The sequence below is a fragment of the Temnothorax nylanderi genome, unplaced genomic scaffold (assembly GCF_030848795.1).
Source record: "Temnothorax nylanderi isolate EJ_2023f unplaced genomic scaffold, tnyl_v1.0 TNYL_tig0005_pilon, whole genome shotgun sequence".
NCBI lineage: Eukaryota > Metazoa > Arthropoda > Insecta > Hymenoptera > Formicidae > Temnothorax > Temnothorax nylanderi.
The window spans coordinates 2,079,491-2,103,387 of record NW_027249067.1 but is presented as its reverse complement, the minus strand read 5'-3'; the positions used below and the strand labels follow the sequence as shown (position 1 = coordinate 2,103,387).

Here is a 23,897-nt window from a genome sequence, read left to right as displayed (position 1 = left end):
ATTACCATCCAATAATGGGATTCGCATATTATTTTAATAAAGATTACTAATTACAGAAAGCTGAATATTATTTTATGCAAAAACAGTTATATAATTACAGTAAATACCACGTTTAATTACTAAGATATTTAATGTTGCAAATTAAGAAAATGTAAAAAATAGTGTCCAGAATAATATATTAAGGAAAAATTGATCAATTTAATTGATTAATTTAATTAGATTTTTTAACGTTTTATTACATTATCATACTACAGCTTTTTGCCAGTGCTATTTTATAAGAATAATATATTATTCTTTTTACGTATTATACATGGAAAACTACGTCACTACAAAAAATTATAAATAGTACTTAATTATTGAAAATGACGACAGAATTCGACGATCTACACAGTCAGTTAATTTTCACAATGAGCTATTTTCACAATGATATGAATATGTGAGAGTCCACATGAACGAGACTTGCATTATGCGACGATGTTGCATTACGGGATGTCAACACCGAATAACGAGGTCTTCTTTTATTCTCAAACTGCCTTTGTATCATAGTTATCGGGTATCTCAGAATCGCAATCGTGATAACGCGAGGAACGAAGGCAGTTACGTGGAAAATGTGGAAAATGTCAAATTTGCAAAATATGCGATAGATAGCCGAACGAAAATGACATGAATAACTTCTGCTGGAATCATTAATTTGGTATCAGCGATTTAATCGAGCCATCCATATATTTTTATTGTTTCTGCTTTGAGAGAACTGTTTATGCTTATTCGCTTTTGATAATCAGTTATTCGGAAAAAATCAATTCAATTCAATTTTAATTAAATTGCTCCTTTTGCGTGTTTGTATAAAAAAACATTAAAGGTATTAATTAATGTTATTAACGGTATAAGATATACTCGATAAAATTTAAATCAAGTACAAATACTTTTAGATTTCAGTGCTTATTTATTTTCAGTTTATTAGATTCATCAATCGCATATAAATCATTTGGATAGAAAATGTAAACGTTTCAAAATACGAATAATTTCATAATTATGTGAGTAAAATGAGAAATATGGATTTGCTGATAATGATTTAGAATATTTAGATTAATTTCGAAGCACCGATAAATAACGGAATATTACTCGTCGTTCAATTTAAACATGTTTACTTTCCGCCAATGTTTTGGAACATCCTGTAGATATATAAATATTGCATATTGATAAAACGTTCACGTGGATGTTGCGCATTCGTGATTTTTGATCTTGCTTACAGCGGAGGCACGTAAAGCTAACGAGCAATTCTGTAGTACACATCGGCGTATTTTTCTCGGTGCACGTACGCTCAACCGAGACAACAAACCGCGCGGGGGTAACAGTGAAATACAATTAACCAGACAATTTTACGCGGATGCGGAGAAAAACAGGAGAGATATTTCCCACTGGTAATCCTCATAATGGCATAACGCAATGGACCTGATGCACTTTGCTCTAATGCACTCAGCATTGCAGCCGTCAACAATGTACGGGATGGAACGCTTGAAATTAATATCCTCGTTCCAGGATATCGCCGGAAATTCTGACGGACAATAATGAGCTGCTAAAATTCATGTATACATATTTTTTTTATATTTCCAGTCTCTAAGACAATTCATTCTATTTTGCTTACTCTTATAATTCGAATAATAGTAGATATAATATTTGATAAAAAATGTATAATTAAAAATGCGCGTATTATCGCAAAACGTACGTGTATCTACTGTATTCAATTTGTAATGAGAAACGTTTGAGAATTCGAGAATCCGCTTATAAAATCTGAATTTAAGATAGGCTGCATGCGCGATTGCATGTTCTCTTAAACAAAACCTCCCGCGAGATAACGGTGTATCGCGGTCACGAAGCGAAGGAGGATCGCAAGCATTCGAGGCGTTCGTGAGTTCTCCTGCAGCGACCGGCATCACTGATAACGTCTTTAACTGCATGCCGATAAGCCCGACAACTTAAACTTGGGCGTCAAACGAATGCTTGAATTTATCCGTTTACACCCCGTTAAAAAAAAAGAGGATCTTTCTATAATACGCAAACAATGACACGAAAGATTACGTCGATTCTCCGCTTCGATATCGGAGATTCCCGGAAATCGAATAAGAAGAAGAGAAAGTTCCGTAACAATTAAGATAAAAAAATTTCGCCACGAAATGATTTAATCTTGATTCACGGTTAATTACGCGATAATTCAATCTGTATTTAAATCTACATGTGATATCTGCGAGCGAATAATTTTTTTTTATAATTACTCGCTTAAATGGTTGTACAGAAAGATAGAGTTTCGAAGGCAAATACATATATATTATTATGAATCCAGATATTTTCTAGAAAGTAATTAATTATTATTCGTCCGAATTATTATCAAGATTTATTATCAAAACGCAAAATTATATGTGTTAATTATAGTTGAATATTCACTCCGAGACTTAATCTCGACGGTAATATTAACTTTAATATTAAATCAACTACCCTCCAAGGAGCTTATATTCGTCGAGAGACTCTTTTAATGTTTGCCTTTTCGTTACGCCATTGCGAGAGATATAGGGAGAATCTAAGGAAGATCCTAATCTGACGGCAAAGGACGGTGCCAGACGAAGATTAATGGTCCCATGATACCGGATCTTGCCAGGCTTCTTCATAAAATTTGTACGAAACTTGCGATCATATTTTTCAACTGCAAAAAATATCTCGAATGTTGAAATATTGCAGAATGTTCACACGTTATTGAGAACCATTCAGAAATCTCTTGAGCGATAATTTTCTGAGATACGTTAAAATATTCGTGTGCGTATAGAGCTTCAATATTGCTTAATGTTATATGTATATTAAGTGTTGATATTTTATTTTTGCGGTTTCAAAAGTTGTTGCGTATTTTCCGCGTGACGTAGAATTTGTGAGTTTTTGTTTCTACTTGAAATAAATAAATTTTATTGTCTTTTTCTACAGCGGTACACAAGGCGCACACGAAGCATTCTAATGGTCACCCTTTGTCTGTCGAAAACTGAGACTAAATTGAAAAGAATGGTAGCCATTTGGACATCAAAATGTCGATAGTTACAGAGTTATTTCACATCGAGAATTTATCTCTGAAAAAAGATTTATTGTGGACAAACTTCAGAAGTGGAAACGCGTAACCAAAGTTTAATTGTAATTAATTTCAAGGAGATTATGTAAAAAAATCTTTACTTAAGACTTAATGTAATTTATGATAACTGTAGAAATTCAAAGATTTATGAATTAACACATATTCTAACATTCTTACGTGTGTTAGAATTCATCCAAACGTAAAACATGTATAATATATGTAAATAAAATAAATATAATAAAATTTATAGGCTATTACTTTATGTAGAGATCTTCTAAAATACAACCTAAAATACAAAATAATGAATTGACGTACATAAAGAATAATAATATCTCAGTAAACGCTAGCGGATACTAATGCTAAATCCAGTTAATTATTAAAGTTACGTAAACGGAAATACATATGAGACAATTTATTATCCTTACATGCGTATATAAAATATATTTAATAATTTCTTAATATTGCCATAGTCTTATATGCTACTTGTTTGGCTATTTGCTTTTTTAAAAGACTAAGGATTGTTATAATAATTAAACATAATAGAGATACTAGGGATGTAAAGAATTCTTTGGAAATAAGCCATGTAAACAAGTTTAATATACATACGTATAGATTAACTTATAGATATAAAATATGGATTAACACACACACACACACACACACACACATTTTATTATCATCTTATCGATTTCAAGAGGTCGACCATTGGTTTTCCATCTATTCTCGTTACGATCGCGTCCGTTTTCCTACCGCCCCTGTAATCTGCTTCTCGCATACATAACGCGTCGCTCGAGGCCATTATCAAACAGATATCAATTTTAAATTTGATCTTTGTGACGCGCAGAGTCACTTCTCATTGTCAGATTTATGGTCCGTTGAGAAAAAACTGTGACATCTACGTGAATTCGTATGCAATTGGTTTCATGATAAAATATTTTTATTATAAGATAAATCATGCAGATCAAATGTGATGATATAATATTTAATTGAATAAAAAATAAAATAAAGCACTGGACCGCGTACCACGTACCACGACAAATTATACAATTTTAGACAAATATTCCAAGTACATTTAAAAAAGCGAGTGACAAAGCGTAACATTTTATTATATAACATTGAGTCATTACTAGTCATTAGTCATTCCGAGAGCGATAAAGCGCGATGCCGATTATTATTACGGACGAATAATTATTATACACGTTCGCATACTATAATTCAGCAAATAAAACGCACTGCGTTCCGCCTAACTTTGTCATCACTATAGCTAATTACTTGCATTTAACTGCTTCTTAACCAGTCGCTTATCGTTTGGCAACTGTTTTACGCGATCACCGCCATTATTACCGTCTGCAACTGTAGGCGATCGCCTCCGAATGTCCCTCGAAACGCGACAATAATCTAACAATAAGCTAATTTAATGCTAAAGGTGAAACAATATTGAAGACGTAGTCTCCATTACGAAACCGCCGATAAATTTGACAACTGTTTCTGGGGTACTATACAACTCCTACATCTGGCCTGCGATAAGATATTTAAGGAAAGGACTTCGACCTATTCGAAATTAACGCGGAATATTCCTAATAATATCTAGAATTAATGCAATATTATGTATATTTGTTTTATTGGAAGCAAAGTAATGACCGAGTTCGAATAGTGAGGTCAGTCGATCGAATAGTGAAAAGGATACGTAATAATATTCTTGCAAGCTAGATGTATAGACAAAGAGTGGATATAACATTATTTTTCAGACACTGTTATATCCGGCACAGAACTTGATTTATTTTTCAATTCTTATTCTTACTATGATAAATTGTACGTTATTTATACTTTTTACGATCTATTGTTTATATATAGTTTGTATATGTAAATGCATTCTTAGAAAATTCTTCAACGACATGTATCTCATTTATATAATTACAATTTAATAATAGTCTTGTTATGTGCGTAAAATAAAATAAAATTTAAGACAATATTATGTTGATAGATCTTTTATTTTATTTAACAGTTAGCCCACCACCAACTAAAGTTATACCCAAACAAGATATATTTATAAATGCACAGAAAATATCATATTTTATAATTAAAGATTAATGCAGTTGTTCATAGAACTGAAGCGAGAGAAGAATAGACGCAAGAAGTAACGTTGTCTTAGTTCCAGAGTCCAAGTTAGAATAGCCTGTCCAGTAATTATTTCTCGGTGCTAGCTCAGTCCAAATGCTACTCATTTTTGCCCCTAAAAAGGGCTTACTGATCTTTGCTGGCCTTATCATTTTGCGCGGAGAGTGACCTTTGTTGCAATGTAAAAGCTACAAAATAAATCGGTATTAACAATGAGTGCATTTCTTATTGTAAAAATATGATATTTATTAGGTATCCTAGCGTAGAAACGCGCGCGTACGTACTAAATAGGAAAGAGAGTTGAAAAAGAATTCTTTTTGAATTCCCGAATTATAAAGTAAATTCTTTTTCCATATCATTTCTGCTTTAAAAGCACTCTTAGGAGTTCAAAAGAAATTTATTTTTATGTCGCCTGAGTTTTTCGTCAGATTCAAAAAGAATTCTTTTCTACTCCGTAAGAATTCGCAATTAATTCGAAATTATGCTTAGATAGTATTTCAATGGAGCTTTAACTAAGCGCTATTTCAAATTCATTCCGATTTCTTATGGACTAGAAAAAGAAATGTCCTTTGTATTTGAAGAAGAATAAGAAAGAATCCTTCATGATTTATTCAAAAACAGTTTCTGCATCAGAAAGAACATAAAATGTACTAATGCATTTTGCCATCTCTGCACTGTGCGATACCGGAGGTATCATTAAGCTGATCCGCAGCGAAGAATATTAGGGCCAAGTGCCTTTTATCTTTGCGCGTGAGGATTTTTGCTTACGAGAATGTACTGGCGCATGGCAGCCGCGTCGCGACAGCGCGCTTTATTAGTGCTCGCGGTCTTGTTAAAATATCAAAAAGGAATTTTTTTTAGTTTATTTCGAACAAATTACGCGAATTCATAAAGAATTTGAAAAGATGAATTCTTTTTGAGTTTATAACGATTACTTCCTGGAGGAGGAGGTACCACCTCCGCCCATCCGGCCCCTCTCCAACTGCCGACCGACATTTGATATTCCTTGAGCATAACTCTGCACCAGCATCATCATTATTAATGAAAATACGACGTGAAAAAGTTGACAAAGATTATAGATTTTTTGAAGTACATTCGACATTATTAACTTACAGAAGTTGTATCAGTTTAAAAGGTACATACACCTAAGATAAAAATTATGTATCTTTTATATTCGTGTATCTCCTATAATTTAAGATGTATATTGGTACTATTAAATTTATTTTTAATTTAAAATGTGATTGTACCATACTATATAGTTTAGTTAGAGACTAAGTTTCAAGACTGTTTGTAACAGAGCGTGACTTGCTAAAGCGAAGAAATGTACATAAAATTCACATATGAATAATATTATTAGACTACCAAAATTCAGACCGTAAAATAATGTTTTTCCTCAATTATCTTTAATACCTTTATTTTTTAGTGCTGAAGGTTTATTCGTTTATTGTATATACCAGCAATGGATGGATAAATCTGAGTAAGGTAAAACACATTGTTGTTAAGTCACATTAAACTTAATTTAAAACTTTAAATGCGCATTTTTTGAAACCGTGTTTCTCAAATCGGTACCAGATATATCTCAGCCGAAATAACCACGAAAAACGCATCTGCAATTAATTTATTTGAAATTTTATATGTTTACTCTACATATTAAATTGCTTTTAGCATCGTAAGGGTTTTTTATTTTATACATTTCTTTGTATGCAATTGCAAAATTAATGATAAAAATTTGCGAGTAAAATTGATGCGTCTATTTTAAACATCTGTCATTTTGTTTGGAATAAAAATTTTTTAAAACGTTGAAAAGATATTTGCATTTACTTTAAGAAAAACTTTTTTATCGCAGATGCGTTCTTTCTGGCTATCTCGGCTGGTACCATTTTTTAAAGTCGGTTTGTGATGCTTTTGATGTCAACTGCTGTAGCACCGCCATGCCATTTTAAAAAGTGTCACAATATACAAATTTAAAAATGTTTTAAAATACATATGTTTTTTAATAATAAAACTTTATATTAATAGATCTTATACTCTGCAGGTAGAACAGAAAGTTACAAAAGACGTCAAAATGATAAAATAATGGTAAAATGATGGTAAAATGACAAAAAATCGTCGCTTTGTCGTCATTTTGATATCATTTTGACTTTATTGTGACTTGCTGTTCTACCTGGGTATTTTTCTTAAAAAAATTTAGAAAAGTGACTCTCTTTTCCGTCGTTCTAGGTGTATGTACCTCCTTAAATAATAATTACTGAATAGAACTTACAAGATATTTCAACAAAGACATTTTAAGCGATTTCTTTCCTTGTTTTTCCTTGATCTCTTTTTGCTGCAAACCAAATAATTGCAAAAAATACAGTGAAATAATAATATATGTTAATATATATGTTAAAAGTTAAAAGTTTTTAAAAACAATGTGTATATTTACTTAATGTGCTAAGACGATTGATAACTCAGAAACTCAGCGAGAATAGAATATCTACTACCGTATGAGGGTCTGATGCACCTGGGAAAAAGCTAACGATACTACCGTATGTTATTTCCGTAAGACGTACCTATATATACTATTGCTGACGTCATATATAGATATGAATAATCGCAACAGAGCCATCATTTGTGCAATAATTAAGCAATTTTTATCTTAATTTTGCACTTTTCTGTATGCACACTTGTCTAAAAATAGATGTATAATTTGTGTAAAAAATTCAAGAACTCTAATTTTTTCAGAAATAAATATTTTATTGAGCAAACTAAATTGAATATTATATAGAATTATTTCTTACCAAAACATTATAAAGTTATTAAAAATTTTATATTTATATAAATATTCTAGAATATAATTAACTTTTCAAAATATTATTTAATTTTTATAATTTTGTTTTAATTTTTTTATTAACGTTATCTATTTTCAGAAATGTCTATCAAATTTTCTTTGACAAAACATTTTTAAGTAATATTTTTATTTTTAAATTATAATATAGATAATGATGGCAAATAGGAATATTCGTGATCGTGTTTTTGCATGACTATAATTTCCACCGTGCATTTTCAACGATCTTCCACAAGATTGAAAACCGCATCGTTAACTTTTCATTACCACACAAATAGGATATAAATCTAGAGGATAGATATCAATAAAATTTGATTTTATTTATTGTCGATTAGAAGTATCTGATGAGCACTGCTGATTGTTCTTTTCTATATTTTTAATTTAATATTATATAGATCAATACAAATTTTTTAAAAGAATGAGCGATACTAGCAGGTGCAACACTGTTTTGTATTAATTGAATCAAGTATTTTCTAACTATTCTCCTACTACATAGATTTTCACAGCTATAATAACAATCGTCTCGGTCAGTCTAGAACGTCAATGTCGCTTTGTCGCTTGGATTCTCGGACATAATGATGCAATAGTCCTGGAATCCTATAGGAAATGGCATAACCGTTGCAGGATCTGTTGCACCTGCGGCTGCAGTTGTTGTACCAATATCAGCCTTCATGGCCGTTGTTGGACTAGCGTTCTATGATCATAATTGGCTGTGAGTTTCATAGCTATTGTTGGGCCCGTTGCAAGGAGCTCTTGGAGCTGCGATTGATTCTCCTTGCAGCTGCTGTCGGGCCATCTGCAAATTACACGGGCCATAATTCGACTCGTTAAGTATTCTGCAGGAGGAGTAAGTCTTGTTGCAGATAACGGTTTTTGGTAATTCCAAGTATTATTAAATTGTAATTACATAAATGAGATGCGTGTCACTGAAGAATATTATTAAAGTTTGACTGAATATTTTACTTTTTTTATTTTCTTTTATTTCTGTTCTTTTATTTCTATTATTTTTCTATTATCTTTTCTTTCTATTTTTTTCATGTGTTTCTAATAGTTAGAACAGAATTTATTTTTCTTCTTCCTCTCGTTAGTCTATACATAGTCTTGCGTATTCTAGCATATTAAGATCTATTTTGCGGGTTTGTTTCTAAGCATTACAAGTCATAACGGAAGAGTTTGTCAATCAGGATAGTGCGCAATCTCTTCCTTGATTCGATTGTCGGGCGATCGATTAGCGATCGAACGGAGAGAAGTCTTTTTGTCTCTTTTTCGAGAACTTTCGAACAAGAAAATTCAAAACGAAGAAAATGTTAGCGAGATTGTAAGTACGAATTCAAAGACAGTGAAGGGATCGGACGATTCTATATCCGTGATGTACAAGACTGTTCCTCTTATGTCAATCTCCCCGTTAATCGAGAGTGTGACTAAAATATTCACGTTAACGTTTACTTTAACGTTTAACATTCACTTTTTCACGTTAACGTTTTACGACCGGGATGTCAGTGAGCGGTGGAGCTTCTGCTCTACATTGAATGCATTGTCCGGTGATCATATATGTGGTCAGCTTTGGCAGAAAAAGAACCCAAACGGTGTATTGCGCTAGAAAAGAAAATAAATTAGAGTCTTGACAATGCTTCTCGTCTAAGTCGGTGCTTTGTCCTTATCCGCTGTTTATTTTTCTTGCTTTCTTTCCTGAACCGTACTAACAATAAGTCAAAGATATCCCTTCTTCTTTTTCTCGCTCCCTCACAATCGCTCTAACAACAAGTCCCGCGCATATAATTCGCTCCCGCAATCGATAGTTCTCGCTCTCTTTGGGTGATACTAGCCTTTCGGTTCGCCACAAGATCAAATTCGTGAGTGAACAAATGTGTAAAAATATATTCACATATATGCGATACAAATTATAATATAAATATAATATAATATAAACCATAGAGATTGTAAGATATAATTAACAGTTTATTTTAGTACAGTTTTTCTTAGTAAAAGTAAAAATTAGAAAATAAATCTAGATCTGTGTCGGATATAAAAGTTCCTAAAAAATACTGTTATATCCACTATTTGTTCTTTACATCTAGACTACAAGAATATTATTACCCATCCTTGTCACTATTCGATCGACTCATTTCACTATTTAAATTTTATTTTTATAATATAATAAAATAATACATAATTTACATAATGTTGCATAAATAATTATGCTATATTTTTAGCAATGTTCCGCGTTAATTTCGAATAATTCGAGGTCTTCCTTAAATATCTTATTGTCTTTATACCTTACGGCAGGTCGGATGCAGGAATTACATACCTGCAACGTACTTCAGGTACTTTACTGCTGTAAAATTTATCGGCGGAAGATTACGCCCACAACATTGTTTCGCCTTTATCTTTAAATTGACTTATTGATAGCTTAGTGCTGCGTTTCGAGGGACATTTAGCGAGAGGCAATCGCCTGCAATTGCAGACGATAATAATGGCGGTAAACGGATGCCAAACGATAAGCTGCCAAACGATAAGCCACTGTTTAAGTAGCAATTAAATGCAGGTAATTAGCTACGATAATGACTAACACATGCGCAAAACGGCACGTTTTATTTGCTGAATCATGCAAACGTGTGTCTAATTATTCGCTCGTAATAATGTTCGACATTGACCTTTATTGCTCGCGGAATAAATAATGACTCAGTGTCATGTAACAGAACCTTAAGACTTGTCACGGGCTTCCAAAATTTTTCCAAATGTTTGCTTAAAATTGTATTATTTGCCGTGATAACACGCGGCATCGTATGTATCATTTTATTACTTATTTAATCAATTATTATATCTTCGAGATCTTATAAGATCTCTCTGAGTCATTATTTATTAAGTATACTTAATTAGACCTTAATTATACTTTAATAAATGTAATCACTCAGTAGTAAAAACTTAATGATGCAGCATTCAATCTCGTGGAGGTTTGTCGAAAATTGGGTGAAAATTGATCATGTAAAAGCGAGATCACAATGCTTCATAAAAGAAATCCGGATTTGCTATTATTATCTCCAGTACTATTATCATCTCGAAATACATATGTATACATATGTATACATATATACAATAACACCATTACGTTTCACGGTGATAAATCTATAGATAGATTGAGCTGGATACCGCCCAAAAAGTCTTCTTACGTAAAAGCTCGGTAGGTTCGCGCGACATTTCACAAGACATCTTTGTTCGACAATTTTTCGCGGTTTTTCCTGGTGGGATCGACGTGTCACACCCATTCTTTTCATTCCCTTTTTTATGTGAAAAGCGCTCCACAAATTAAATCGTAGAATTTATTTATCTCTTTATTCATCTCATTTTAGAGAACTCAAATGTAGGATTAACTTTAATAAAATATCTTTTTTGTGAAATGTACATATAGGGTGTACGACAAGTCACCGATCAACCAAAAGGTGAAAGTGGTTTGAGTCAAATTGAAAAGAAAAATGATCTACTTATTTTGACAAATTTGCAATATAGTTATTGAGTAATTAATTAAAACGTCTGAGCGAATGAGCGCGTGAAAAGCGATAGGCTGAACTCGGTAAGCATATAAAATGGCTTGGTTGTTAGATCTCTTAGCAACGGCGAGCATCATCTGAGCGAGAGATGTATCATAGTTTCTTGATGTGCTGCGGTCGTGTCATGCGTCGCTCACCGCTTGCCACCTCTCCAACCTACCGCTTTTGATACGCTCATTCGCTCAAACGTTTAATTAATTATTGCGAATTTTGCAAAATGGCAACATGACTTTTCTTTTCAGTTTAATCCAATCTATTATTTTTACCCTTCGGTTGGTCAGTGTCTTTTCGAATACTGGTTATATACGTAATAAATTGAATTTTAAATTATATGAAACTAAGTTCAAGCATTTATATAATACATTGTATGTTTCTCGATAAAGTACAGCTGTGCATTGTATCAATAGTAAAATCGTCTGAATAGAAAAGTTCAACAAAGCAAGGTTCGTAAATCTGCAAATGCAAAAGTTCCACAGATCTTAGAAATTGCAGACTTGCATTAAGCATAGCCAAAGTAGAAAATTCTCGATATGAAAGGTTCAGTTTACAAATGTAGACGGGATAAATATATATATAAAAGCACATATTCAAAAATTCTTATTTGAATAAATCATTATCTTAATTTTATATGAAATACATCGACATTTTCCTCGTTTTTCCGAGTTGTTTTGCTGCAAATGTATAACAGTAATATAAAATTCTTACGATGACTATATATATAAGAATATACATATAAGAAGAAGTTGAGGCCGTCATGTCTGATGATAATAAATTTCTCTCTGGTATTCTCCGCGCGTTTGGCGGGTCACGGACGTTTTTCACTGTCGACGCGTATGACCGCATTCAAAGTTCTCATTCATAGCGTCCAGAGAGGAGTGCAATTCTCCGTCTCGCACTGTCGATGCGAGTGTGTGCACCGACGAATTATGTCTCCGGGATAAGGTCGGGTTTTCTGCTCGGGGCTCGATGCCATTAGTAATGGTTTTAATTTGTGCGGCTGAAACTTCACCCTCCGCCGGCCTCCGCGATCGGCGCGAAATCGATGACGAACGAGTTAGAAACGACCGCCAACGCTCGGAAATGGATTCTCCGGGGAAAATGGTATGTACCGGATCGGATCGTTCTCACAGAAGTTGCATGGAAATCGAAGAGACTTTTGTGTTGTCACCGTGCGGTATGATTGTAGGTTCTTTCGAGCGCGATTGATTACTTGATTCAGACACACTGTGTGTATTTTATTTCTAGATACTGGCTAACGAGTATCATTAAAGCTATAATTAAAACAATTCTTCGCAAATTTAAGAGAAAATGCTTCCTAGTCGAATCCTAATCAAATTCATGAGGCTTAAAAGCAATTAATTACTGCTAAGGAAAAACTAGCTTTGTTCTTAATTGAATTTACTTAAACAATAAAAAACAATTTAAAAATGAATTACTTAAAGGATATTACAATAATATTTCAAGAAAGTGACAGGCAAAACCAATGGAACCAATAATTCTTGTTCTTTTTAAATTATAATTGCCAGTAAATATATATTATACCTATAATGTAAATTTAAATCGCCAACATGCAAACGCTGAATCTATATTATGCGATCGGAAAAATCTATATTTCTCCTTTAATACCTGCATGTTTCAATAACATCGACTTATTTAAGAAGAACAATGGCTTATTCCTAGAGAAGCGTACTCCTTTCTCTAAAGGATACGCTGTAGCGTCTCATGAAAGAATGTACTTTACTAAAAATATACTTGGCGCGAGACGTTATCGCTTTCTTGATAAAACGAATGTGTCGTGTAAAAAAACAAAAAAAAATTAAAAAACACAATATTAGCAACATTGAGTATACTGCCATCCTCCGGATGCGTAAGCAACTATTGCGCCATGTTCCACTGCAACTCCAGCCAAACCACTTGGAAACTCGATTTCAATCCATCATGGGGTTCGTGTCTCGGCTAACTCATGCTTTAGTGCAATTATTTTTTTTATCTGTTGCTGTTTAAACATTTGCATATTTGATCATGTTTTTTCGTATTTAAATTAGTGCTACAATCTCGCAACATGTGCTTTGCGACAGGTGCCTACTTAACAATCTCGTGCAGATAGCGTAAATATTACAACAATATGCTTCAGTTTGTAGAACCTAATTAAACAAACAGAACAAAACGGAATCAAGAAGCAATTTAAAAGAATAATATAGGCGTCTTTCTGAAGTAATTTTAACTGATATTTGTTGCACCATTTAGCATCTTACCCGATATTTTTTTTTAAGTATCTTTATTGCAAAAATAAGCTTTCATACTTTTATTTTGTTTCGATGAGTTTCTTAATACTTTAAGTAGAATAAGATAGCAAAAATTATTATAAATTAAAGTAACTATATTCTTGTATTTCTATCGCATTTGTTATTACGTTTTAGTTTGAGCAGTTTCAACTTTTGCTTAATCTTCCTCTAGTAAAGGTACCTTATCTTTCGTTAAACGTTGTGCGTTACATTCATAAAAGTTGTTATCGCTAATGTTTCAACTTTCCAAAATCACCATTTATATATGAAAGAAATAGAGTGCACGTCTGGGAACATGAAATTTATAATGAAAAGAAGTTTATAAAGCGGCACGGAGCAACGATCCCCGTTCGTCGCCAGCAAAATTGCCATAAAAGTCCTTTAAGTTTACGGCGCGTGTAGCCGTGCATGAGAAGCATGAAAGAGCTACTAAAACAGGTAGTAGCTGGTAGAACTTAATATGGCGACCTCCAACCCCTTTACTCCTTCCTACGGTGCAACTTCGTTTCGTAACTTTTTTTCTAAGCGATGGGAATAATGCGTCAAAATAAGATATTTTATCTACATTTTACTGCAATACGAAAATCTCTTTAGTCAATAAAATTTTTACGTTACATCAAGAAATATATAAATCAATGCATAAAGATCGTTACATCGATTACTAGAGTTTTTTGAATTGAAATTGATTAATATTGCACATTATCGCGTAGAGTTTTTTTCGATAATGAATTCTTCGAAAATTACGAAGTTTTAATGCTAAGAAATAATCGCATCACCATTAAGAAAAGAAAGAACAATTCAGCTATTACTGTATTTAATGCTATTATAATACTTTTCATTCAGAAATAATGTGAGAGAATATCAGATATTAATGCTGTTAAAATGCTGCTGCTTATACGGCAACAATTACAATGTGCTTAATTAAAAGAAATAAAATAAAACAAAAAAGTGAATAAGAATTAAATATTGTAATAAATATATCTAAACATATACATATATAAATATAGATGGCAAAATGGCATTGTATTTAAAGCGCCTCACTCTGAAACGAAGCGACGGAGCATTTAAAACTCCTTGCTCCGAAAGGAGACGGCAAAGCGCGCGCTAATCGTTCCCGCATGGTCTTTTCGAACGAGCACGTGGACCGGCGCAAGCGTGATTGGCCGGCGAGCACGTGGCCGCTCGGCGAGAATCGGAGCTCGGGCGTGTTCGGCTGGCGTCGCGAGTCGACGACCGAACGACAAGTGCGGCAGTCGCGCGCCGGCCTCTGTCACGATAGGATGTGTATGTTTACGTTACCGCGATGATAACGGCCCGCATATCACGTATGAAGGTTATGCACGTCGCGAGGACAACACACATTCTTACGCGCCGGTATTCCTAAAAGGCCAACGCTATCCGCATGTCCCCGCGCCCCCCTCCCCCCGAGACATCGTCGCAACGATACTCCGAGGGTTCCATGAGGTTTCGCCGCACCGCCTGACGTATGCGACAGCTGCGATGAAAAACGCGGTAAGTGAATGCCATTCCAATTATTTGGCCGCTTGAATATGAATAGAAAATTTTTTAAAAGAAACAGTAAAGATCAGAAACGCGTATTATAATTCAATGTATATTTCTTATATGATCAGAGCAAATTCAATTATCGAGGTTCATGCTTTACTTGAAGCTTATTAGTATGTATCCGATTGGATATTCTGAATTAACTTAATTTGAATCTAAATGTTAAAAATTGACGAAATTAGATATTAAATGGATACACAAGCAAATTTATATTTTTATCGTAAAATGGATAGAATCTGATTTAATTCTTTGCCATTTTAATTAAAATAGTACATACTTTGATATTAAAATTCTGACATTTTTGTAATTTCGTATTTTTTATTAAAATCAATTTTATACAGAAATAGCGTTATATCTATTGTCTATTAATACCGAAACATTTTGAAATTATTGCGAAAACAATGTTATTTTTTACTGTTATTTTTCTAACCTTCTGCGACATCCTCGGGGATGTGATTGCTGAAAACAATATACATAACTCATTTATTCCAATTTGGTAAGCGAGTTCCGTGTCACGATGCGGTCCTGCTCGGTTCGTTGGCAAAATCGATAACTACTTCTACCTCTCGAACCGAGACGAATTGTTCTGTTAGTTTGGAGTCACTGCCTGCAGTGTCTGCCATTGAGTGACTTGTCAACCGAACAAGTCTCTCAATAACTCCTCTTTCCTTTTTTTTGGTACAATTTATAACTAATATATAAAACTGTGTTAACGTACAGCTATATACTTTAATTTATTTCACCATTTTACGTAAATTATCATGATTAATCAATGATTATGTCGATACGAAAACACAACCATCGCAATCAAACGATATTAATATAAATTGGATATTGATTATATCGGATAAACAAACATGTAACGACATACCAGAAATTTGATAGTTATATTTGCTTATATTGGTCACAACGTTACGCAATGATAACCCAATACTGCAATTGCGTTAAAAACGATCGGTTCTTACAATTTCAATTATATTGATTATACATTGTCTAGTCGGTTATGTCGCAATTAACTGTAATAGAAACTAACGTAACATATCCTCTTTTCAGTCTAATTACTTTATCATATAAATTATAAGAGCAAATTGAAAATTGCAGCTACGTAGATATAATTGAGTCAGAATGATTGATTCACACCGAATTAAAATGCCGCATTTTCGATTGCTTTAATTAGATTTTGTACTTATTAAATTATATGCGTCGGATTACTTAATTGTTCACTGCAATTTTTAATAAATTAAAATTCTATTTTAACATTGTTATAGAAGTAATAATGAGCGAGCAGAAGCGAAGCAGCTTTTACATTATTAATTTCTTTTTTACTCTTATTAACGAACGAGATCGTGTATTATTTCATGCATAATATATATCGATTCTATCACCGCAAAATTAACTGCATAAGTTTAATCGTCGTTCTTTCGAGTTGGTTAATAGTGTCGGAAAGCGAAATATATAAACAATAAAAAATTATGTACATAATCAGCAGTAAACAACAACGTTATGTCATATTTTTATTATTTATTATAATTTATTATAATTCGTTATAGTAATACTGTTATATAATAAAATTTTGACAGCAAAATTATTATTATTATAAATATTACATGTCGCGTATTATGCCCACTGCATAATTATACAAATATATGATGTTTGTTAATTGAAACCATTGTGATTACCTCAAAGCAACATGCACATAATTAAATCATTTGTACAGTCAACCTATGTTGAGTATCTCAAGTGGCTTAATTAATATTGGGAACATTTAAGCTAAAAAGGAATCGAATTTTATAATTTATACGACGAATCAAGTATCCTATTTAATTAATTCTATTCATTTATTTTGGCTAAAGAGGAATTTTCTTTCGTAGCAGTTTAACATTATTTTTGAAATGGGAGTCGAAAACTGTAATAAATGGTATCTGAACTATATTAAAAGAGTTGTCAACATCTATACACGCAATAAATATCGATTGTTTTTTACTCCATTCCGCTAAGTAAAGTAACAGTCTATTTTTCACGACATTCGTACAAACGAGTGGATTAAAGTGGAGTGCGCTTTTGTACCAGCTTCGTCCATTCGTTGATAGTAGTACGGATGATTAAATTTTATTGCACAGCGCCGCGAAATGATCGTACGAAGCTACGATATCGATATCCAGAATATTAAGCGTCGCCGCGTCGGGAAATCGAAGGAAAGGGTGCGATGTAAATGGAGAAACCGAGAAACAGGAGAGAGGAACAAAGGGTGCACTTTATTCGAGTTTCCGTCGTGTCACAGAGACGAGATTGCGTTGCTTTAAAATTCGAGGAATCACATGCGAATTTCGCGCACTAAATTTTCAAGCATGATCACATATCTTCTATGAACGATATGTCGATGACGTTCTTTTCTTGTCGAATATGTTGAGAAAAAAAAATTTGGTATGAAAAGGACGATTTTAGCGATTAGTAACAGTCAGTTATCCACGAAATCTCCTATAAAACTCGCCCCGCATGTGCGCGAAACCGCGCACTCTGCTGACAAAGTATGCGAAATATTTCAAATCCGAGGTAGATCCGACGGAACATGACAATGTTCGCCTATTGCCGAGATCGAAAATCGATTGATCTAAATTTGCCGTAAAACGGCACGAGGAAGTGATTAAAGAAAGGAAAAAAAGCGGGCGCCTCTTAGTAAGCAGTTTCTCCATTCTCTCGTATAATCCACATATCGAAGGCGAGGAAAATGACTGTGTTAACGAGAATTCCTATAACGTAAATTCACCGAGCACGAGTCGCTCTCCTTCTATTTTCCTCCCAGGGAGTCGGCACGACACGATATCGCGAAGATGTTTTAGGACGACCGTAAATCACCGATGGTGGCGGGCGGCCAGACGTGGCAAGAGAAAGGGGAGCAGAAAGAAATATATATTTAAAGCACTGTCTCTCTCTCCCTCTTTCTCTGCTGACTGCGTTGTTCCGCCTCTCGCTAACCCTCCTCTCATCGCCTTCATTTTCATCCCTTTTGCGCGCACACTCGCATGCCGCTTTTTATTCTATGCTATTAAGGCGTCTCTATGGCCGCGACGAATTATCGTCGAATAAAGCGGCGCGATTAAGGCAACGTCGCTGGATGCGACGTAGAGCCAATCTTTCTAAATTCCCGGAAGATTTTGACTTAACAGCCCTCTCATTCTCCCTTCGGAAGAGCCTTCTACGAGACGACGCGGAACTGACAGAGAGAACTAGATAAATCTTCATTCCAGATGTTCGCGGTCTTTCACCTCCTCCGACGTGCTAATTGCGAGATTACAAATAATATGTCGCGATTCCTCGTGAGGAAAGTGAATTAATTTCCTCGGCGCTTTAATCACGATAACGTTAATCTCTTACTTTGAATTCGTTATGTCTCTTACGCGCGTATTATAGACGTAAAAGAAATTCTTTCACGGCTCTATTTTTCTTGACTCGTATAAACTTTAAGTAATAGCAAAAAATGTCAATGAGACAGAAATATCTAATGAAATGAATAAAAAAATTTAGAAAAATAGGAATAGTAGGTGTAATAATTTTAAATTAATTACATCTTGAAAATCGTATTTTTAATTACACCGATTCAACTGGTCAAAAAAATTATTTATTGCAACATATAGTTGTATTTGCCAATAGGATTATTATTAATCTTAGAATGCCTTTTTCTCGCGACATTGTACAACGAAGCGCGCCTCGAATAAGAGTCACAAAATTACTCAGGTCGGAATTCCGCACCGGAAAATGGAAGTAAGAAACACGTTCGCCCTCTCTTCAATAATAGAGCCGAGTGAAAGAATTATTGTATGAGAATATTCGCGAGAAAGTCGCCAGACAGTCTACGGGATTCTCCTCGCAGACGAATGCGCGACATCGCGAATTGAAAATCGCGTGCCCATTGTTTCTTCTAAAACCACCGCCGACGACAACGATGTCTACGGAGGAAGTCGCGCGCGAGAAGTTTCGCAAACTGTTCCTCGTTTCGCAAAGAAATCATGACATTGAATTAAAATCAAATAATACCGGTGGTTTCTGCCAACGGGCGCACCACCGGCGACAAAACACCGCGGTTATTTCGTAATTTTATCGATTTACGAGACAGCATCGGCAAGCAAGAAACGCGTCGAGTAAGAACAGAATGCAAAATTTGCCGAGTAAATCACTCGGTTTCGTTTGTTCGTGAAGCATAGAAGATGCATATGAAGATGGAGGATAGGTAATTTAATTAACGTAAATTGAAAATCGGTTCTAACAAGCTTTAGATCGCGAGATCGATTAACTGATTGGCGCTTTGATAGTATAAAAAAATAACTGTGCGGGTAAATACATACATGTAATTACTTCTGACATCTTTTATCATATAATTTATGGCAACGTAATAAATGTAATGTCATCGAATAAATTTGCTTTTTTCATAATACACTTTTATAATACGCTTTTCACTGATTCAATTAAACATGAAAGCATTGAACGCATGTTATATGTAGCATGTTATATTAAACGTGATATATTCAAAGTGGAACAAATATATGTGTATTATCTTGCTGTGTTTTCATAAGCTTGTACATTATTATTATGAAATTTTATAAATGATACTCGTATTTCACGTGATCGTACATTGTAACACGCTGTTTACATGCTCTAGCATAATGTATTAAATATACAGCCATTATTTGCAGATTATACTTAAAACAATTATAAATCTAACATGTTATAAAACGTAAAACCGATAACATTTTATCTTTTTAAGTACATTTGATTTTGCAATCGTTCGCATAATGAATTATATCAACAGTATATTAACTTGAGATTTCGATGTTATAAAACTCCTCGCATATAAATTAATTCGTACAAATTACCGCCATTTAATGATCTGATTTATAAAATTCTTGGCAATAATGTAAAAGCTGCCAGTACATTTTCTCTCGCTATTCCTCCCTGCCCAAAATGTTGAGTCGCACGTGTGACGTTTGCTAGAAACGTGAAATTACACGAGTAGACATCTGCCTTCCAACCCTTTGGCCGAGCGCCACCGAAATTTGGAACATAAAATAGTATGAGTGACGGTAAGTTTTCTGCGTTACCACAGAAATTCACTCTCTCGCATAACGTACAGGCGATGCGCAAATTTTTCGGGGGAGAATCGTTTGTGTCGAATTGAAATATCACGCAGAAAAGCGTCTCAAAAAGCAATAACAGCCCGTCGAATCAAATTTCAAACGTTTATACACAAAACGATAAAATTTTACCTGTTCGCAAAATGCGTGGAAAATTTCTTCCCTTTTCTGTACACATCGAGAAATGCATTCCGCGTTTGTGGTAGAACAGTGACCAGCTCTTATGAATTTTACGCCCAATGAAAGACAATCGCAGCGAATATATTCTACCTCCAGCCGGTTTCAACGCGAACTTTTAATTAACGTACCGGCAAAAAGTTTTTTTTCTTCAAATAGAATAACCTATGTTGTCCAAAGAACAAAGCTTTCGTGTATTTGTACGCACGAATTCAATTTTCAAATCGTAAAGATTACTGATTAATAGCGTTGTAAGGGCCTCCGCACAATGAAAAATATAAGGAACAAGGAACTGATATTAGCTATTAGAAATAAGAAATCAGGAAATAAAGCTGGTGTGTAACATTAATACACGGCTTCCGATAGGTTAAAAATCTATTGTCTGTGTTATTCCCTGTTTCCGTTGCCTGTATTTTTCATCGTGCATCCAACTTGATTCTTTAGTCCTAATCGCTAATATATGTTACTTGTTCCTTATATTTTTCATTGTGCGGAGGCCTTAAGTCGAATGAGAGAGTCGAGTGAGATGGTCGATATCGATATATCGACATGTCGCGGCGAGCGACGATCGCGGTAGCGACGTAGCGAGAGTAGGAGAGTAGAGATTAATATGGCGGACATGAAGAGGACGGCTGTTATCGTAAGACGGTGCAATAAGGGTAAAGTTTTATATACAGCAAACGTTGTCGTCGGTCAAAGTTTCCACAATAGAATGACACGGGATCAAAAAATGATTCCAATTAATCAACGTTATTGGATTTTAATCGTAATATTAGTTTCCACTGCAGTGGCTGCGGTGTTTCACGTCAGCTCCGTTTGAATAATACATTTAATATTTTATGTTTAGGTAAATGTGTACGTTGGAACGTCGAGTCCTATTCGCCACATAATTTGTGCGGTAGTGTTTGTGTGAGGGGCCACCGAGAGGCCGCGGCCGGAGGGCTTCCGAGATGAGCTATGAATCTGGGCTGTCTGGTAGCCTCTATCTTTGTTCTTCAGCTGCCATCGATGCTCGACGCGCTACCTTCGGTCGTCAAAATTGGTGAGTTTGTATCGACAGTTCTCACTTCGCGATGATAGGTTCATCTTAAATCGCTTCTCGCACGACGACTTAAACGTGACGACTCAATAAAGTGACGAAAATACATTTTTCTCCGAAATCGAAATGTTCTTTTCGCAATATTTATTATACTTTTAAACGAACTAAATATAAAAATGGGCAATGTCTCGTCTAACATAAATAACATAAGTATGTTTGTGTAAATTTATCAAAATCAAACAATATTTTTCACAGTAATATTACAAATGCGTTAAGTGATTAATGTCAGCCATATGTAGATATGTTAGAAAATCCAACCAATGGCACTATAGTTCAAGTCGGCTTTCTTAAAATTTTGAGATTCCGAGACAAGATTTATTTTCTAAGAAGGAGATTGTCAGCTTACTGTCCAAGTATCTATATGCTGGAAAATACATGCCATTAAAACTGAATTTAAATTTTACTGCTAAAATAAAGCTGAATTTTAATTTTAAATTATCCTGAATACACGTGATATTTTTTGATCATTACAAAAAGAACAAACGTTTTGCTTACGTGTTTCGATTGCATTTTGAATTGCAAATCAAAAATTATTCGTTCACCGTTCGTATAAACGACTTTACCAAAATTGTAATATTATTTCTTACTTATTTTATGATCGAATCAGTTTATATCAAGCGAGGAAAAGTTTGTCAAGCATGGGTCGAACTAGACGCGCCGGTTGATATCTTTTCCTGACACTTTCCGAAGCTTGTCCTTTTCCCCTTACAAGTTGCTTTCCCGAAAACTTTGGCGTATCTAAGAGCCGCTTCTCAAATCAAACTTTTTTAGAAGTTGTCCCTAGGCTACGTTTGTCAGCAATGTCTCCAGCAATAATTATTACACTCAAGGCACGCGTGGATCTTGAAATACTCTCTCGGCTTTAGTGATTTTATCTACTTTGTTTGCGCTCCTTTCTTCATTTTCCTTCCTCGCTCCCGTTACTCAATCACAAAAAGACATTTCTATTATAGTATTATTTAGTGAAGAGAGAAATCATACACTGTTAAATTCGTAGTATCAAATTACACTCAATTTGAGTCATTTTAAACCATTCCTATAAATCGCCACTGCTCCCACTTAAAATATGTATGTCGTTAATTTAACTAGAACAATGTTAATTTAACTAAACCAATGGGGAGTTAAAATCCAATTACGATTTTATTAGAACATTGTTATTGATTCTTTTTATATACTAATATATTGTAATAGATTTAATGTGTGTATGTATATCTTGCATATTAATTTACACACACACACACATACACACACATGTAAAAATAAATTCATCAAATCTTATGCATTATACTTATTATAGCTATACACATATCAATTTTTATAAGGGGAAATATTTAAATAGTTTTAAAATTTGACCATATTTATTTTTTATTTTCAAATAGAATCAGAGAGAAAAGTAGGTGCATTGCATGATTTCTTTTCTAGTATATCTGGGTAACGTTATCGTGTTTATAGATAATTTACGAAATTCAATCGCGTAACGTAATATCGGATGCAGTAAGAGGTACTACTGTGAGCGGTACTTTCAGCGAGGCTTTCTTGTAACCATAGCGTTATAATAGAGATACGTCAGCTACTTAGCACATCAGATTACAGGCTCATAATGCTCGAACATCCGTTATCGTGTTACTAATGAGAGTCCATTGAGTTACTCGACGGGAGTCTCTTGAGCTACTAGCATTTGGCTTATAACATCTTCGTTCGATACTTTTTATTACATGCAATACACGGTTCAAGATTTTTATTATAAAACACATAACTTGTTGGAACTCAACTGTTTATTTTATTAGCTAGTTTATACGAAACGAGTAGTCAAAAATTTAACTCTTTGGGACTGTGTAAACTTAATCGAAACGATCAGTAATTATAATCTCTCTGCTGCAGTTGTTTGTAATTCTGCCTGTTATTTATTACGTGAATACATTCAGTAGCAAATTTATACCATTTCAGCAATGAGGAAATTTAATACCTAAATTATAGTAATGTTAATAATCCGATGTAATTTGCCTGATTAAATTTTCCAAAAAAATTTTATCTTAATTATG

The 23,897-nt window shown here is 34.0% G+C and overlaps 1 protein-coding gene and 1 long non-coding RNA gene across 5 annotated transcripts in view; one reads left to right on the top strand and one right to left on the bottom strand.

The window, feature by feature from the left end:
• Positions 1–5,081: 5,081 nt before the first annotated feature.
• Positions 5,082–7,764, bottom strand: LOC139776369 (uncharacterized). Its single transcript, XR_011719060.1, has 3 exons — positions 7,653–7,764; positions 7,491–7,553; positions 5,082–5,415 (listed from the first exon to the last, which is right to left on the bottom strand). It is a non-coding gene; the product is annotated as an uncharacterized lncRNA (long non-coding RNA).
• A 7,380-nt stretch (positions 7,765–15,144) lies between these two features.
• Positions 15,145–23,897, top strand: part of LOC139776278 (glutamate receptor ionotropic, kainate 2) — a 120,805-nt gene continuing 112,052 nt past the window's right edge. For all 4 annotated transcript variants that reach the window (XM_071712873.1, XM_071712859.1, XM_071712865.1 and 1 more), the window contains exons 1-2: positions 15,145–15,399; positions 21,604–21,798. In XM_071712873.1, the coding sequence (XP_071568974.1) occupies positions 21,714–21,798 (85 nt within the window). In that variant the 5' untranslated portion in view covers positions 15,145–15,399; positions 21,604–21,713. The remainder of the gene's footprint in view (positions 15,400–21,603; positions 21,799–23,897) is intronic.